Here is a 19,700-nt window from a genome sequence, read left to right on the forward strand (position 1 = left end):
CTCTGCAGTTCTGCTATATTTCAGCATTCCCTACCAGCTTCTGCTACTGAATCAGATTATTCTAAGCAGGAAGTGCCTTTTGCATGTGCAGTGTCAAAATATGCCATCTTTACTTCATTTAATTGTACTGAATAAAAGTTTGTTGATTTTTCAAATTAGTTATATATACAATAGTATATCCTTTCAGTAAAAATTATTAATTTACCTAAACAGGTACAAGCTCGACAGATGCGAATGAGTGAAATGTAGAGTATTCTATCATCCTCTTTCCTCCTACTGGAATTTCAAATATTTCTATGTATTATGGAGTAGTAAGAAAAATTACAAAAGTGCCCAACAGCATGCTAGATATCAAAAAGTAAAGGYAGAAGATGTTATATCTTCCTCACAGAGCTTTAAAAAACAACTCAGCCCTTTCACATTCCAGAACCTTTTTAAGCATATGAATAGCCACAAACATGCCACAGATCTACTCATGTGTGTAGCACTATTCAACTAAATAAGCCCTAAAAAAGAATTTGGGTCTTTAAAAAAACAGCACTGCCAAAAGGGTCTAGGAGTAACAACAGGAGACTACAGTGACGGGGAGGAAGAAAAATGGAGGGGAGGAACTCAGTGATGGAGCCCCAAAATTGATTGATTTTTTTTTTAAGAAGTCCAAGTACTGAAATATATTTTTGAAACAAAATAAAGCAGACCAGCTTTGATGTAGTCAGTAAAGTCACAGTAATTTAAGACAAGTGAGGATCTTTTATTTAACTGGATTATATACATGTTAAATGTCAAGCATGTCCCAGACCCCGATTCACTGAGACCTCTATCAGAAACAAGCTTACTGGCAACCTGTTCTCTGGCTGGAGAAACCACTTCACCCATTATCAAAGTCTCTGCTCTTAGGACATGACAACTGAAAGGAATCTTTTCAGTTTGCAATAATCAACCCATCTGAACAACAGATTTATTTAAATGGTGGAACCCCACAGCTGTTAATTGAAGAAAAATGGGGCATAGTAATATATTTCTAGGTGTTGTACAATTACACAGGAAAAACCTCAGCCCTGGAGAGCTCATTTAAAGCAAGATGTAACAAATAAATGTCACAAATTATGAGACTGAAACCTTATGTGGCAGCATGGGTTAGCAAAGTACATGCTCTGAGGTTGTAGATTATTCAAAAGTATTTATGTAAATAAATCAATATAATATCTGATTGCCCCATGACTTATGGTGTCATGGATGGGGTTCATCTCTCACCTGCCTCTAGGCTTCTAAAAATTAAGTCTATACTTGCCATGTTTGGTTCCCTTCACAGCCAATGCAGGGAAACTGGAACTTCCTGGGAGGCAATTCATCTCAGCTTTCTTACACACACTGGATGAGCTGAATAAGTATCTGGGAATGCCTATCTCTTTCCACTGACTTTAAAGGGAGTTAACAATGATTAGCTTGTATTGCTGCAACTAACACATATAATTTAAGTCAGAGAAAGCCACCCCATTAGATTCTTTCATTTTTTACATTTTATGCCCATCCCCAACAAAGATAGCACATAGCAGATTTTAAAACCCAGTACCACACTACTTTCATTAAGAGAAAAAAACAAAATCTATCTTCTTTCCTTTCCATACCTGCCATATCAATTAACATGAATAATTCTCCTCCCTATAGCTTGGCTATCATTTCAAGACTGCCTGCATAATCCAATGTCAGACAAATGCTGTAGTTTCACTCTAATCTTAGAATGGCAAATACCCAACTTAACGTGTGTTCAAGAGCCAGAAGCCACAACTGATTATGTCTTGCTGCCAGACCCTTAAATACAGGGACTGTTCTAAGAAACCAAGATGGTCCAAAGAGCACAGATTTAATGATTCATATTGATTCATTAGACGAAATGCATATAATCAAGTTTTGCTAAGTGGCTATTGATTCTGGACACTTCAATGTTGATTTGGATGTAACCCAGACACCTCAGAAAGGAAGCATGAAAAACTTGTGACCACTTCTGCACTAACTCAAAATTCTGAACTCCCCATTAATTTCAGCAGTCTAAACTGGAAGTGAAACATCTGAAAAGAAACCTTCTATTTTTCAACATACAAATAAAAATGAGGTTGGCTACCTTGAGCTAAATCAAAGCAGTACCTAGAGCTGCCGAAATGTCCAGGTTTGTGTATTCTGTGTTTTCAGCCTCAGTGGTAACGACAACTCTGTTTACAGGTAGAGGGCAGGACAGGCTCCAGAGCTTTTTTTCATGATAACATGATAACATAAAATGGGAAAATTTCATAATGAATGATTCACCAATTTGTAAGGGTTAGATTATGCTACAAGAGTATATCTATCACAACAGATCTTTTCTTGGCCACAATGTTTGAGCCTCAGACATGATATGAAACATTTCTATTCCAATATTTTAAAGTAATTGCTTTTAAGAAATTCAGCATGCTAAGTTCAAGCATTCAAAAATGAAGGGAAATAAACTGCTGGAAATCAAAGGCAATTCTTGTTGTTACACTGTCAATCATTTAACAACATGGCTAGATATGTATTAGTACAATCAACGCCCTTAGACACAGACTTGATAGATCATATTTAAAAACAACACAGCAGGTCAAACTATCGTTCTAGCATGTATTTAAGTACTGAGTAATAGAGTCTGCTGTCATTTTATCATATCTCTAATGTAGGGCTATTCTAATGAGACTATCAGCTACTGATTCTTATCACAAATACTGTTTCTGTCATCTCTACATAAATATACAATAACACTGACTCCCAGCTTAATTTTAACTAAGAATGATATATGGTACAGAATTAAGATACATGATACACCAGTTTTCCTGTAACTATAGCAATCAGCACCTTATTTGATCCAAAAAACYAATGGCTATGGAATATAACCAATGGAAAAGAATAGCACTGTAGAGCAACCAACCTTCTAATGCAAGAATATGACTGTCATCAGTAAAAATCTGAAATTACAGAAAAAATTGACAAAAACAAAATGATATAAGCTGCAACCACTTCAGTGCTTATGTACTGGATTCTCACCTCCAGCATAAGCTACAGGACACTGTTCTTTGTCTTGCACGGTTGGTTAGGAGTCATTCAAGTGTACAATATTCTAAATTCTGGTTCTTAGAGGATTGAGATGTTTAAATCTTCCTATTTAAAAAAAAGAAAAAAGATTGTGCCTTTTTGTAACACAGAGAAAACATGATTACTCCGAGACAGAATAGGAAAGACAGCATTCCCTGTACTCTATTGCATTATGGAGCTGCAGCTAAAATTGATCTCTTTGTAAAAATGTTAACCTTTATTAGTATGCATTTAGCAAACATATTATTATGGAGGAGCTGAAAGTTTACTTTCCACATTATTTTTTAAAGATGTTTTATTTCTTAATAGGCTCTGCACCACAAAATTTAACATAAAAATCTGTTTAATATAAAGAGGATTTCTAAAATACCTTTATCATTATATCTCCTTGAGGTTAATTTCTAGGACAAAATTTTGATACAAGCTGTTGTCTCATCATTTTACTACTGCATACAAGGTTATAAGCATAACCTTATAACCAAAACTATACAGTCTTTGCTCTAGTATTTTGTAGCCCTCTTGGATGGACACAGCTATTTTAGTACTGTTTATTTACTTTTCAAACAGTCATCAGAGTCCCTATTAGCAGTGTTTCTAGTAGACTGCATTAGAACAAGCCAGAGTGTTAGACCCATCCAGTCCTCCTGCCCTAACTTCTGCTTGATGTGGCAGTAATGGAGCAGATTCTCCAAGAGAAGCAAATTTAGTGGCATAAGCTTTCCTTCCTCCTTGCAAGTACAAGGCAGGCATCAGGGATCATTATTCTCTCCTCAGAGAAGGTGCAGTTGCACCCCTCACCATGACTTACATCCCCCGAAGAGGTATATTTGCTTGTACTAATAACCTGTTGAACTATTCTCCTCCTGCAGTACCCTGGAAGTTGCTTTGTTGTATTATCAGGGGGTCTCGCAGTTAGTATTTCTACTAAGATACAAGCTCACCTATCTCAGAGAAATTGTTTCAAGCTCTTGGCAGACTCGAAGGACAAAACTGTATCTCATGTTCAGTTCCTTTTTTCAAGGTTTTCTCATGATTAGAAGAATTAGAAATGCTCTGGTCTTAAAATGAAAGCTTACCTACCGGTTTAGTCACACRACTCCAAAAGCCAGATGCCTAGATACAGGCCTAAATGACTGCCCCTTAATCTGGCATTTTTGATATATCTGATGAAAGGAAGGATGCCAGTTCAGGCAAAAAAATCTAATTAAATTCCATCACATTCTAGTCCAGAACAGTGAGGCTCCAACCTGATTCATATCACGATTAAAAAAAATACTACAGTATATAATGTTACTTATTATAGATGACAGTGAGTTCTATTAGACTGCAGAAGAGTCTCTGAAGGAAAATGAAAATAGCTTCCCAAGGGAGTGGAAGCCCCACACAGCATGATTTAAATGTGGCAGCTGGGTTGTGGGTGGAAATGGCGGTTTCCATTGAAAATCTGCTGCCAATATACCTCCTATGGCTAGATTTCACAGGGAAATGCTGTAGTTATCCCTCTCTGAAGTTCAGCTGCTCTGTTTTAAAGATGCACAGACAGGAATCGTAGCCAGGGTCAGCAGCTGAAAGAAAGGTCCATAATGATGTACTGTCCAAGGACCAAAGAGTAAAAACTGGGAAATGGCTGGAAGTACAAGGGTAATGAGAAGAYGGCAAGAAGAAGAATGGATGTCGTAGTTTTAGAAGATGACAGGCAACTTTTTAGAAAGTGTATGTCACTTCAAAGACTACCTTTTAATTTTTGGAGTAGTTTGAGGCATTTAACACTTAACACTTATGTTTCACTGAAAGTCAGTTAGCAATCTGCACTTTTAGAAATGGTCCCTATACCATTTGGGGCCCAAATCTATAATGGAAGCAGTTGTGGCAACGCTAAATTACATCAGACTTAATTTTAAAGTACTTAAGTTTACATGACTAAGTTCCTAAGTGAATAAATTCCCCAACAGGAAAAGTTAGATATATCAGCATGGGAGTTGCAATAGGCAGCATGCTGTATGTGGGACATCTACACCAAGAAATACAAAACACCATGAAAAGAATGTCTCTGAAACCACCTCCATCTCTCTTGCAGATGTCTGCACCTATTTGCAACTCTGACTTAGGCATCATTTTGAAAAAATGACTCATAAGCCAAAAAGAACAACTTTAGCATGCCTGTTAGCATGGATAGCTACCTTATTGCTCTGTTTAGACCCAGACAGTGTGGTTCTCTGCCCTTTTTTAACAACACAGAGGTTGAGTCAAGAAAACAAAGAGGGTTTTTTTGGTCCTAATCAGCCTGATATGACTCCAAATTTGGTTCCTTTATAGGAGTCCCTTAATCATCACACTAGCTTCTATCTCTTTTTCTCTTTTTTTCCCTAGAAAACTAGCATTCTCTTCTGTCCATGGGCCTAGCTTCACCAGCAGGGATGGAAGACAATCTCATTCTTGTCTCACCTGTTATCCTTTTGATGTGATCCTACTTTGGGAATTAACACTGTGCTTGAGCCTGCTCAGGATGGAGAAACCGAAGGAGCATGTTGTTTCCTGTGCTAGCATTCTACTTGCCGGTCCAGGCTGTATCACTGTCATGAAATTTTTCAGTGAAAGGGGCTGTGACTGCTACGTTCTATATCAAACTCCACACTGTTCCTGCACGTTAATGTGGCCAGCGAATGACTACTGTGCTTCCTGGATCAGAGGATGCTGGTACAAGTACAGGTAGTCTGTGATCCTCAAATGTTCTGGCATGTAAAAAGCACAGAGCAGCACAGCTCAGCTAAGCTGGCTGCACCTCTGGGCACACATAAGCAGGTTTTTTTACAAGTTTGTTCAACCACAGACTCAGGATTTTTGTGGATCCTTTTGGATTTCAGTACCTAAGGTCTCATTTCGCTTTTTCAGAACAGTTAAGATATTTTGATCTTCTTTTTTACAGACTTCTAGAATAATATAAACTGGACTAAGTGTGTCCTGGTGTAAAAGGAATCAAATYCTACTCCTGCTTACACAAGAGATCAGTTTAATCCATAGTATACGTAAAGAGTGAAAAAAACTGCTACTAGCACTTCTAAATTAACCATGATAGTTCCTTCGTGGTTCTACCCATGCTGTCCACTGGACTGTGATTTCTAAATCTGACTGACTGCTATAATTTCCATTGAACAGTCAAAATTATAGTACACTGAAAATGCCGAATGTTATGTCTGTTTTATAGTTTTCCTTAAATGCTGACATTTTAAATAAATGGTTCCACTTTTAGTCAACGCCATTTTAACTGCTCAATCCTTCCTCCTACATCCTTTTAATAACATAACTAGAAGCAGCAAGCTTGAATGCTAAGATATGAAGTTAACACAGTAGTTAAAATTTATTTGCATGCTTTCTAAAATATTTGTTTTATAACTCTGACTCCGTTTCTGAGTCCCTCTTTTGCTGTGATCCCATTAGGCCTCACGAGCTAAGCAAAGCCAGGCCACGTCAGTTCTGAGTATGTCAATATTTCTAAGGTACACCTAGGTGCTGCAGAGACACTACTGTGACTCGGAAAGTAGCACACTTTCCTTCCCAGTAGCACTAAAGCAAATTTTTAGCTCACCATTGTGGAAGGAACAGTGTAACTGGCAATACCTTCTTTCATGTGGAATTAAAAAGAGTTATGTATCTGTTTCCTAAGAATTAGAAATGTTAATTCCAGAGTCAGTTTCAAAATAAATTCATGCAATTATATTCTGCTTAATTCAAAATTATTCCTACAGTTTCAGACAGATAAACAATATATTTTTTTCACTTCCTGTACCAAAATACTCTGTAGTATAACTGTTCAATGGTAAAAAATTGCTATGACCCATCCTGTGAATGTTTTATAGCAAGTGTCATTTGAAATAGAATACTTAGTATGATAAAATGCACTGAGGCTACTGTGTTAACATTTGTGAAATGCTTTGAAACCAATAGGTGAAAAAGCATTATGAGCATAAAATACTGTTACCATAATAAGTTGGGTGCAGAGCAGCCATCCACTTATGTGGGACTTAGTATGTCCTACTTCCTTTCAGAAAGTAGGGGATATCCAGAGAATTCTCTGAGAAAGGCTTCAAATACAGTTTCTCAGTGCAGTGACTAGTGGCATGCAAACATCTGTAAGACTCGCATCAGACAGTATTTGTGATATATGTCATGACATATCCTCTTGCTTTGACGGCTGTTTTTTGTCCCTTTCTCCTGCAATAGTCCTTATAGTTACTAAGAACCAACAAACCATTAATCCTAATTGGTGATTCTAGAAGAAACCATGACCAAGCAAGATTAAGACAAGACTAGCATTAAACTAGCATTAAGCAAGACTACATTAAACAGTGTAACAGTGGTTCTAGCACGTTATTCATATTATTGCTGCAAATACTCAATAATAAGTAATCATTTGCTAGCCTTTTCATAAATGAATTTTTAATACAAGAAGGATGGTCTAAAGAAAAAGGCACTGGAGTAGAATTCAGAAGGCATGACTCAATTTCTGGCTGATGCAAATTTCTTGTGTGGCAGTAGAGAATCACGAACTGCTAATTTACCAGGGAAATAAATGCATTACAGCATCCAACTGCTATGCATAGCTGCACTGTGGAATTCTAACATCCAAGTGAGGTATCTCTGCTCCTCTTATAGCACCTAGGGAAATTTAAGCACTTAACACAGAAGAAATTAGATGCTGTAATCTGGACAGGAGGAAGATACTTTCTGTACTGGGAGGTTTCTGCTCCTAGAATTAAGACCTTAAGCCTTTGTTTTTCTTACAGAAATAGAGGTGAACTCAGTCTTTTCATTAGAAGATGGTCAGAGGAGGAATAACAATCACAGCCCCAGCCATTATCTAATCTAGAACACATAGGAATATGTGGGAAACTTGTGTTTATTACCCTCTTTTGTCACAGGTAACTGAAGCTTCATTTTACACTTCTCAGAGAGTGCTTGCTCGTGAGGTTTTATGCTAATCTGGGGTGAGAGTACTCACTTCTATAATACTTCAAGCAAAAGAAAATATTTACATGTTTTTTATGTCACAGAGAAAGAGATAATCTTATTCCTCCACAGTCTTTGCTACCTTTGAAGGTTGCATTCCATTCCTCTCTAAAATGAATACCTCTGTCTTCTATATGAAGTATTAATGCTGGGACTGGAATTCAGGTTTTTCTCTCTCCAACTGACTGCTCAAAGTTACAAAACTATATCCTTCCTCCTTCCTTTTGGATACATTATTATTCCCAGCAAAATGAGAACAGCTCAAGAAAAGGGAATAAAAACATCCTTAGATTCTTATAGTCAAGGCAAGTTCCAGGAAGATGGGAGGTAAATGTTCTAATTCCTTTTGACAAAGAATACAATAGCAGGTGAGGGCCATGTTTTGTACAAATCACAAATTGGAGGGCTTTAAAAACACCTGCTACACTGAAACAAACAGATAAGAGATTAGAGATATACTAATAATGCTATGGGCTTGGTATGAGATAGGTGCCAGGGTGCTCAAAATGAACATGCTTCCTAGCAGAACATTAAAAATTTGGAGAAGTTTAATGCTAAAAGTATAGTTCCATACAGATGGATATTGGCTTCAGAATTAGAGAGCAAATACGAAAGAGATTCTGAGGATCTACACTTTGGACTGGTTGACCTAAAGGGGAAGTTGAAGAGCTGAACTAGTGGCTAGTTTTTAGGTCTAGCCTTTTTTGTGAACACCTATTCCCATTCACAAAATGTGAGCAAGATTTTCTCCTGAAGACACTGTGGGGATGAAATGCAGCAGCAAGCACATATCACTGGTGAATTTTTTTCATGAGAAGAATATCAGTTGGAGAGAAAGCATTCACTTACTATTTGTCCATCCATTCTAGTGGTCAGCTCATTACTATAAATAAAAACACTGATGGCAGAAAAATATGTCCCAGGCCCAGGGAAAGAAACTTAAAACAACCTTTTTTAAATGGYTGGTGTTGACATGTGAAGCCAATAATACATTGTCCTGTCTCATTTGACTTTATATTATTACAAATTTTATCACACGAAACAGATTTAAGACACAGGCCTAACTTCAATCACAGGAACATCTCTTAAGCATTTTATCAGCTCTGCAATATACCATGAGTATTTACAGTGTGGCACTGCTGGTTCCTGCAAATAACAAAAGGACATTAGGTTCTGAGATCCCTTTTGATGTAATTAGTAAGCTTCAAAAATTTCTTGGGAAGGTGATTCAGGAGAGTACCTGGGAAACTAACTTGGTAGGAATACTCATCTGGTTAAAGGTATCATCGTTTACAGTGTCCTAAGAGGTATAGTGCCAAGGTACCTCTTCAGAAGCTATTTATCCCTTGGGCATCTGATTCTGTACTGTGGATAGATTTTTTTTAGATTTATTATTGTCATCGAAGATGGCTCGGGAGTACCTTTCCTTTCCCTGTCCTGAGCTGACACCACTAGAAGCAGTACTTCATATGAGCCACTAATAAGAAGTGATGTCTTTGAAAGGGCTGTCTCAACTTATTGAAGAACTTCAATGTAAGCCTTTAAAGACACATCACAGTGCACTTTGGGGGGGAGGAGGGGGAGAAAAAGAAAACCCTACTCTTTATCCTCTTTTTTCTTACAAGCTTGTTTTTGCTCACTCATTTCTTTCATTTTGTGCCTCATCTCTCTTCTTTTGTTACATATCCATCTATGCATTTTTTTCTCTGTTAGTGTGTTCTTGTGGCTAAGAACATACAGAAGGCAGATGGGCCCTGGTTTCTGGGCATCCTGAATTCTTTTCTAGCCCAGGTAACACAGAAGTGTCTGATCTCACAGAATCTGAACACTTGAAGGAAAAAGTTAAAAATAACTTTCTCTATTTTTTACCTACCCATCTTCCCCTGCCAGTTTGTTTTTTAATGATTCTACCAGAGTTCAGATCATTGTATCCGAGAAGCAGAGGATAAGGTAAGAAGGTACAGAGCAATGGTATTCTCTGATAGTATAGGTCCCACCTATGGATAAAATATTTTCAAAGCCATCCACATTAGTCACTGTTGCCTAAAAGCAGTGTGTAGCATGGTTGGCTTGGACATTAGAGCAGGAATAAGGTGGAGTTCCCTATCTAGCCAGCTGCTAGCACTTACTAGTACCTTTTCCTGTTTCCAAAGCCCTGACTTGGGATGCTCCAATCCAAAGATCACTTTTCAATTGCACACAATATAGCTATCCTGCTGTTCAGAAGAACCTTTGGTAGGAGGATGTAGGCAGCTCCTTAGTGCCCTCAACCCAGTGCACAATGTTGCTAATGACTCCTATGGTTTAGTGTAAGGCTAATAATCATGACTGTGTTATCACTGAAATACACAGAAATGAACAGATGTCTTAAATACCCCTAGCTTTTTAAACCTTAGAATTAAGATTTTTAAAGAAACTTTGTAGAAGTAATTCACTAAATATAGAATAGGGAAACAAGAGTTGATTCTTAATGTAGAACTGTCCTATCATCACAAATCAGTTAATTCTGCTCTATCCTCCAGAAAAAGGTTTTTATCCGAAAAGCACTGAATGTAAGGTTAGACTTCCTTTGACATCAACAGAAGGTCTTTAATCAGGTCTTTATTTAAATATCAGATAAATATCAGAGACAGAGTTTTGGGCCCCATGTTTGTAAAAATCTCCTATATATGCATCTGTCTTTACATCTTACAATGCCCGAGATTCTCCCTCTGTTTACAAGTGGGGAAACAGAAGCACAGCAAGATGAAATGTCTTGCCCATCATGTCTGGATCAGCTCTGTAGATCCTCTTCTCTTCTATTATGAAAAACATGAATTTTTCAACCTCAAACTATTTATTATTATTTCTCCTCTAAGAGAACACAACATTCTCAGCCAAGCTACTGGGACAACCAAATGAATTTCCTGTAGGTAAAGGACAAATGCATATAGATACTTCCAGAATCCTCTTGGGGAAATTATCTCCCCAGTATTACTGGGGCTTCATTTTTTTTTCTTTTAATTTTCTTTTCTATACTTTCTGTACAGTCCTCATTTATTTGGTGGCTGACAGCAACGTCTTCAGATAGATCTTCCTACAGCAGACACAGTGGCTGCAAGTGGACTGCTGAATGAGAAATATGCCCAGCACCTGCCATTTGAAAGAAAATGAGTGTATCATTTCAGCAACATACATTCCCAGGGACCTACTGCAGAAAGTACATCCTAAATCTGCTGTTGCCGTCGTTGCACAGATGGGTCAGCACCCTTCTCTATCCTGCCTTTGATATTTTTTTCCTTTATTAGACTAGTACTCCTGGCACACGAAGATCCTGAAACTTGCTGCCACTGAAATTGCTATTCCCAATCCAGATGGCAGTAGGAGAAATTGAACTGTGGATCCTTTGTATAGTAAGCCCTAGACAATAGCCTCTAGCATGCAGAGCCRCACACCAATTGCTGGTGTATACTTGGTTGACGTTTCAGACCCAACTTTGTACCTTTTTAAACATTAATCAACAATTCAGACAAAGAATATACTGCTGAATCCAGACAGCAGCCAATACAGACCTCTAATACATTATGGATTCTCTGTCACCACATTTATTTATTGTTTGCAGTGTTCTATTAGAAAATCTCTGTGCACTTTTGCTTACAGCTAAAAATTAGTTGAAGAAAATATTTAGCTGTATTTAACAGAGCAAAGTTGCTCCATTTATTAAAATTCTTTACAAAATTTGAGTAATGAATTATTTTAAATAATATATCCTTATAGTGCTATTCTTGGTATTTACCACAATTTACCAAAATATTTAGCAAATACATTATTAAATGAAACAGAATTAAATGGCATTGGCAGTGTCAGAGTACAGTTTTTCCTTGGGAAAATATCCAGTGGATCATTCTATCATATTTAACAGTATAATAAAGGTTGAATATCAGCTTAGAGAGAAATGAATATACATTTGTCTTTACTTCCAGCRTTCAGTGGCATTTTTCATAGTAGCATATAAACAAGTAACAATAAGAACCTCGCTGTTCTGTGCTTAGGCTTTACACAAATGCTTCAGCGGACCTTGGGTTTTGCACAGTGTGCAACCATGCTCTGCTATCAAATTAATGTTAAAATATGTATGTCCTGGCTTCTGATTTATAATATCGTTGACAAATAGTAAAAAGGACAGGCATGCCATAAAGTTTATGGATGGAGTGATGGCATGCACAATGATGTCTCATAAAGAATAAAGGGGGAAAAGTTATTTATTCTTGTGGATTCAAGAACTAAAATACAGATAGACTGGCTGCATGCACAGAATTTTTCATAAATATCCCACAGTGCACCCTGTTGTACAGCAGCCATACATTAATTAGAGCATTCAGCAGACACTGCAATGTGTTACACTCACCCAAGTGAATCTTCATTTTTCACATGCAGGGCCTTACTAATTAAAATCAGCTTTGCAATTAAATGTGGAAAATTGTGTTAAACTTTCAAGCGTGGTTTAGAAAAAACATATTTATTTTTAGGGTATTTTATTTTGATGCAAATGAATTTTCCATCAAAGTGAGACCAGTAAAAGGGAGGTATGAGGATTTCTCTTTTTTTGTATTATAGATGCTCCTCTCAGTTGCAACTTGCAATGCTCCACTATCTCTCTGCCAGTACCTGGCCCTGTTCCAATGCTTTTAGTGAGTGCTATCTGTCAAGGCATGAATAATACAGCCCCTAGGCTGTCGGCAGAATCCAAATGAGGCATACATCAGGAAGCAAGCACTCGACTTTAGCTCCAGAACATGCTCCTGTGAAGACAGGCAATTATTCACCCACGGCTGCAGCCATGGCAATCAAACTGGTGGGTGAAAAGGTATATGAAATGAAAAAATTTGAATAAGAAATATGGCACAACAAGCCAGAGAAAATTCAATAATTTTCTAATAAGAGAGAGACATTTGTGTCTTTTAATTTTAAAGTTTGAGAGTCTGAATTATTTCACTCACTCTGTTCTAAAATATAGACTAAACCACAGTATATCATGCCAAGGCAAAACAAGGGTATGTGGGGCTTTTCCTAATCAAAAGAACAGTGCTAAACTGTAAGGTATTTATAAATTTAAATAATTTTTTTTTTTAAATGACAAATCTCATGCTTTAAAATTAAAAGATGATCAAAACAGTTCTATCTGTATAATGCAATAGACAGGAAGGAAGAGAGACAGCCTAGTAAAGCAACTAAGGTTGATATCAAGTAACTTGATAGTAAATTAAAATGCAAAGTATTTTATAAGGCTAGTGACAATTCATACGTTTTGGATCCAAACATTATTTTATGACCCCTCCTCATTTTTGAGACTTCCTTTTGTGAGATGCTGTATCAGTGTTTAATGAAAAAATCCCTTATAAACGTAATACGTACTGAACAAAGGGCATGCAGAATTCCTTAGTAGACGAAATGCTTAAGTTTGTTTATTTCATCCGAATTCTTATTTTCAGCAATCAGTTTGAAATTCATGAAATAGTGAGAGCTCTATCAGTATTTCCATTTTAAATCTGAAGGATTTATCATTTGGCCTTAACAATTCATTCTTCACTGAAATWTGATGTATATTGTTTCAGACTAAGATTGTGTTTTGTTTTAATTTCTATACAATGGCTTTATCTGCTCTCAAATACATATATGCATTAAAAGAATCCTCATTAATATATAGAGAGCTGCACTACCAGCATAAGATTCTTAATAGGGCTTTTATTTGTTAAAATGTCTTTCAGTCTGAAGCATGTGGTATTTGGCAAGTGATTAATCCATTACAGAATCTAATTGCTTTTGTTATTTGAGAAAAAATTTAAACGACCATGTTATGAAGCTTTTAAAATAGGTCAGTGGATGCAATCAGTATTTTTTTAATAGAGTCTTGTTAGGATTTTTATGATGTGTCTAAATACCTATTTACATGACAAACCATAGCCATCTATTGGGTATATAATGTGAGTTTTTCTCTTTAAAAAAAAGCTAAATGCATAGCAACACAGTAGGGTGCAATACTTCCAAAGCAGATATTCACATTTACTTAGTAAATAACACAGGCCACAGTTTGCTCTCAGTTACTATTCAGTAACTATGGGATTTGCACCAGTATAACTTAGAACAGAAACTGAAGTGGCTTTTAAATTTATTTTCAGGTATATAGATTGTGAATCCTGTTGTCCTTAAAGTTAGTTAATGAAACTAGCAAAGTTCGTACTAATCACAATGAAAGAACACTCAAATCCATGTTTTTCTTCAGCTGCTTAGCTGACAGACGTTCTGCAAACACCTAGTGTGCTTTGAGTAACTACAGCATACCTAGATGGACTGTTCATAGCTAAAAGTATTCAAGGTTCTGGACCAAGTTTATTCTTCAAAATTAATTCACAGCTTTGAACGTATGAGAATACTGATCATTATTATGCTGCTATCCATGATGGATTTGAAAAGCTATCAAGTGAATAAAATAAGCAGTATCAGGAGCATGGTACAGGGGAAAGGATCTGGTTTGCATGCATAAGATTTGAGTTCATTTCTTGGCTCCACCACTGTCTGAATGTGCCAATGCCTAATTTTTTGTTTTTGTAATTTTTTTTAGATCTCTCTCACCCTTTGTCTCTCTWGATATTTTTTAAGGACCTAATGCCACAAAGATATATATTCATCTCTTTAACTGTGTGCACTGTGAGCAGGCCAGTTCAGTTTAGGTACTTGGAAACATGAACAGCAGGTACTGTAGTCTCATCAGTGTAAACTCTGACATCTAGGCACTGCCTCACACTATGCATCGTAGACAGCACTAGAGGGTCCTTGCTAGGCTGGTGTTTCTAGGTATTACTGAAATTTGAAAAATGGTATGAGTCTGCCCTGTAGAAGCTAGGCACACTGCCTAGCTTTGGGCACTTACCCTCAGTGCCTAAACTGGGATACTAACCCTTCTGAGCTTTCTAGCCAGTCACTGGTGAGAGAGGTGCTGCCTCCATGCTAATTTTAGCATTCCTAACATCCTACCGTAAATTGCTCTGCAGAGGAGCCTGTCCATCTTCACTGACTAGTTAGGATGCCCAGCTAGCAATTTAAGTTAAGCACCTAAATTAAGAGCTGAGAGCAAAGTACCCACTAAGTCATGTATCATTTAATTGCAAAGGAAGATTTGTCACATAGAAAAATTCAAAAAGTAGAACTGAGGCAATCACTGTTACACTAGTCCTAACTAGTACCAGCATTTTGATACACACCCAGGGAAACACCAATGACATATAAGGCCTGCTTGTTTCCCTAGTTTACCCCAGTACTGCAGGGTTATGACTTAGACTTATAGGCCTCAGCAGCAGCTCTTTCATAATTAAAAACACAATTTGGGTATAAAACATATGAAAAAACTCTTAACTTCTGCCTGATGTTTTGTCAGCAAAAGAACATTTCATTCCCCAAATACCTCTGAAAATTTGAAAAGATCTATTTTTTTCAGTTCACGTTTAATGTAGTATCCGAATATGGCATTCACTATCACATTGGTATTAAAAGAATAAAATTGTATTGACAAAAAAAGCCAGATTTTCCAAAGAATTCAACATGTTATAGAAAAAACAGAATAATTCTGGAGGGCTCTGACTACATCTAGTGGTAGCAAATACATTTCATTCATAGTAATGAGCTGGTCCAGTATTGTGAATGGAAAGGTCTTAACCTCATTAAACTGCTCTGAAGATCTAAATGGAATTGAGTTAGACATCAGTTTAGATATGCAATTCCCCGAACACATATAAATGTGTTCATATAACCTATATAAACCCATATAAAGCCATATAAAAAAATGAAAAATTCTTTCAAATCTTTCAAAAACTTAAAATTACTGATTAGACTAGGTAAAAAAAAAAAAAAAAGCTCTGTTAGAAAGCAGACAGTATGTTGCAAACTCCAAAAAAGGAACTTCGTGCTTTTAGTCTTAATGAAAAGTCTATTAGTTAACTGTATTCCGATCAGTGGATTGACATACAGGGTGGCAAAAGAAAAACACAAAAAAAGATAAATTATTTAGCCAGTAGAAAAAGAATTTTTGATGTATCTCCAATTTTTATTCTTTGCGCATCCACCACAAAATTTCATTTAATTAACAGCTCTGAGATTCAGTCTGTTCATGTACTGACACACCAGAATCATGTGAAGAAAGCAAAATACAGAATTAACATCTCAAAACTGCATCTAATCTTTCCAAACTTACATCTATTCCTCCCCCCCCCCAAAAAGGTGATCTTAGTCACGCATAAACCACATGGTTCAAAGTTACAGCGATTCAGAAGAAAAGTTAGATTATTTTTAAGCTAAATAGTTTCCTTCTGTTTTGGTTTAAAAAATGTTGGTTTTGAAAACCACAGGTAAATCCCATGAAGTGCAAAGAAATGTACTTAGTTACAATCTCATAACTAGATAGGACATTATAATCATATCATTTAACTGTTGACTGCTCATGAAATTTCTGGAGGAAAAGAAGGATTTGGTGCCATTTATTTATTACTGATGAGGGTTGCATTTACATGAAAAAAATTGCACAAAAGAAAAATATGCTTTGAAATCAGAAGTCACAAGTGGTTTTAGGAATGATTTTGACTATTTCTGCTATATCAGTATATCAAATCATCCAAATCCTTCAAATAACCACAAAAACATGGCCACTTTTATAAGTAAAAGAGTATTAAGAAATCTGAATATAATTATTTTATGTTATATATTCTTTAAATATAATTCAAAAGATTTTCATTATCATACATATCACCTTTTTGATTTTAATTTGGAAAATATTTTCTTGACTTGTCTCTGATCGTTCACTGTTAAGCAAACAGGTGCATCCAGCACTGTGGAATGGACTGACATGTCACTATTTGATGTCTCTCCTGTTTCAAATAATACTTTAACCACAAAAGTATAATTTCAATTTAATTCATAAAAAACATATGTCCTCATTGCAAAACAGTTATCACATCTGGTTTGAAATATGTGTTCTTTAACCCACAAGTGCTTTAAAACCTGACAACAATACTCTGAAAAAGACAATAATGAAAAAAATCTTAACAGATTCAGGAAAATTTAACTCTGGTCAGAATAACCTCTCTATTCAGTAGAGATATGGCCAAAATGTCAATCAAGTTATCTCCTACAATGAGCTACTGTAGAAAGTATGTTATATAAAATGCACAGCACATGAGCAAAATTCATGTATTCTAGAGCTTAAATACTGTTAAATTTTCAAAATGTTGTAAAAGAAATCCATGGACAAATGATTCAGGAAATGAATGCTGTTTATACAGATATACGATACAATATTGAATATTTACACTGTAGACACAGAAATGCAAAGATTGAATTCTAAATTAATTTGAAGCACATGTATGAATATGTGTAACATAATGCTACCTTGAATATGATTAACAATAAACAGCTAAACACATTTTCTTATCAGAGACCTCTCCGTTTATCACGGTTTAGAAACCAAAGTAATGGTGTTTATAGCTATAATATAACATTATATTTGAATCCTGAAGTCTTAATATCACTGGCCTGTCTTAGGCTTTGACCTTTGAATCTAATCTGATCATCAAACTCACAGTGTTCAAAAGTTTATGTTTTCATCCAGTTATGAAATACATCAAATGATGTATTTCGTAATAGATAGATGGCACCAAAATGTCAGTAAGGCCAAATTTTAACTTGCAATACAGGAGCAACAGAACTGTATGCAAAAACCAAGGGAAGACTGAAAATGAGAACATGTGTGCTCAGCAACAATGTGTTTTAGATTTTGCAGATTTGCCTACATGATTAGGATGGATGGAATATGCTGTATGTTTGATAAGAATTTGGGGCCTGTCCTCATTTGTATTTTTTTAGTTTTTAATTTATATGATGCTTACACTTGATAGAAATTTTAAAGATTTTGAATAACACAATAAAGAGAAAGGAAAAACTTTGGTGGTAGAAAAAAAAGGGAAAGAAAAAAATGGTGGGAATCTGCAGAGCTTCTGGAATGTCCAATTTCTAATTTTTATCATTGTTTGGGTTAACAAGGTCATGTTAGCTAATTTGTTCACCAAGTTTTCACTAAATTATAAGAAATTATAGATATTACCTTCTGTGCCTTGCATATTTGCCACTAACATGACCACTGCCATCACAGCCAGGCGTGGGACAACTGCAAGAGAGAGAGAATTAATTATATAGGTGCTAGTGTGCTGCAGAAAGATTATACTAAAAGTAGGCACTAGGTATTAAAGAGATGGAGAGCAACAAAGACAGAAGGAGAGAAATTAAATAACTGCAGGGAAAAAAAAAGAGGGGATGCTTTTTATTAGCAAGTCTCGGGGGAATTAATTTCATCAGTGCAGCAGGGCATGAGCAAACCACCAATGAACTTGAAAGTGCATTATACCCATTAAAAGGCATGAATTTTCTAAATTGCTAATGGGGATACATTTTACACTCAGAGCACTAACCTGAACAGCTCTTGTATGGCTGGTTCCACGGGAACTGCAGAGAGATGGAAAATATATAAAAATTTATCATCTATTACAAGTACCCCTCTTCTACAGAAAATTACCAGAAAGGTTGTGTAAAAGCAAGGGTCAGAATGAATCGTGCAAAGAGATTCTGGAGGATGAAGGTCACCCTGAGAGGGGGCCTTGAGTGATTTACTGAAGCAAGAGACGTACCTCGAACACCTTTGGAGCGTGTGCGATGGCGCTTCTCGTCTGCATCCACCTCCATCTGGGAATAGATTAGCAGGCAGTCAATGTTCTTATCCTGCATGCACAGACTATCAATGCACAGACTGATACAGTCTCTCACAGAATTTATTGACACTATTTTAATTCCATTTTATCCTGTAAGGGAGAGTCCACCTTACAGGGGATTTTTTTGATCTTTATGTTTGTTTAAAAACAGAAAACATGGTAATTTCTGCTTTAATCAGTCAATTTGCATGCCCTGTTTTCATAGCGAATTTTGTGCGACTAAGCACTAGCTCTTCTTTTTCACAGGATTTTTCTGACAGAAAGCCCTGATTACTCCCATATATTTTCAAATAAAGTGCATAGATTTCTGCATGGTTTAAAACTAAAATCAAGGGGTCCCACATGATAGGTTTCTTTCTAACCGAATGCTTTGCAGTGGGAAAGAGGGGAAGAACTAATGACTGAAAAGGAGATAAAGAGTCATCATTAGAACTTCATAGATTCCATGTGACTCAATAAGGCATTAGGACCTTTCACTGTTTTTCAAATTTCAGGAGTGTGCTCTCTTGCTAACTATGGATAAATCTGCAGCATTCCTATCCAATGCAACTCCCTATAAAATAATAAATATACAGCAATCTTAAATCTTTACCAGACAGAGGCAGGGCCACTGATTAGACCTCAGAAGGTACCATAAGCACTGATCTATAACAGTTACCATAGGGCCACATGATCTTCCGTGTACTGTTGTTACCAGATTTTAAAGGTAAACTTTATAGGCTAGGTTCTGTTTATAATTTTGTACAACACAAGAGGATTGCACTGGAATTTGTGAGAGACTGTGTCAGGGAAAATGTACGC

At 36.4% G+C, this 19,700-nt stretch overlaps 1 protein-coding gene across 4 annotated transcripts in view; it reads right to left on the reverse strand.

The window, feature by feature from the left end:
• MYT1L (myelin transcription factor 1 like) overlaps positions 1–18,873 on the reverse strand; it is a 131,341-nt gene extending 112,468 nt beyond the window's left edge. For all 4 annotated transcript variants that reach the window (XM_026080499.1, XM_026080498.1, XM_026080497.1 and 1 more), the window contains exons 1-3: positions 18,819–18,873; positions 18,603–18,636; positions 18,239–18,301 (exon numbers count right to left, since the gene is read on the reverse strand). In XM_026080499.1, coding sequence (XP_025936284.1) covers positions 18,239–18,301; positions 18,603–18,636; positions 18,819–18,873 — 152 coding nt within the window. The remainder of the gene's footprint in view (positions 1–18,238; positions 18,302–18,602; positions 18,637–18,818) is intronic.
• Positions 18,874–19,700: the final 827 nt, after the last annotated feature.

This window comes from Apteryx rowi, unplaced genomic scaffold (assembly GCF_003343035.1).
Source record: "Apteryx rowi isolate R43461 unplaced genomic scaffold, aptRow1 scaffold_523, whole genome shotgun sequence".
Taxonomy (NCBI): Eukaryota; Metazoa; Chordata; class Aves; order Apterygiformes; family Apterygidae; genus Apteryx; species Apteryx rowi.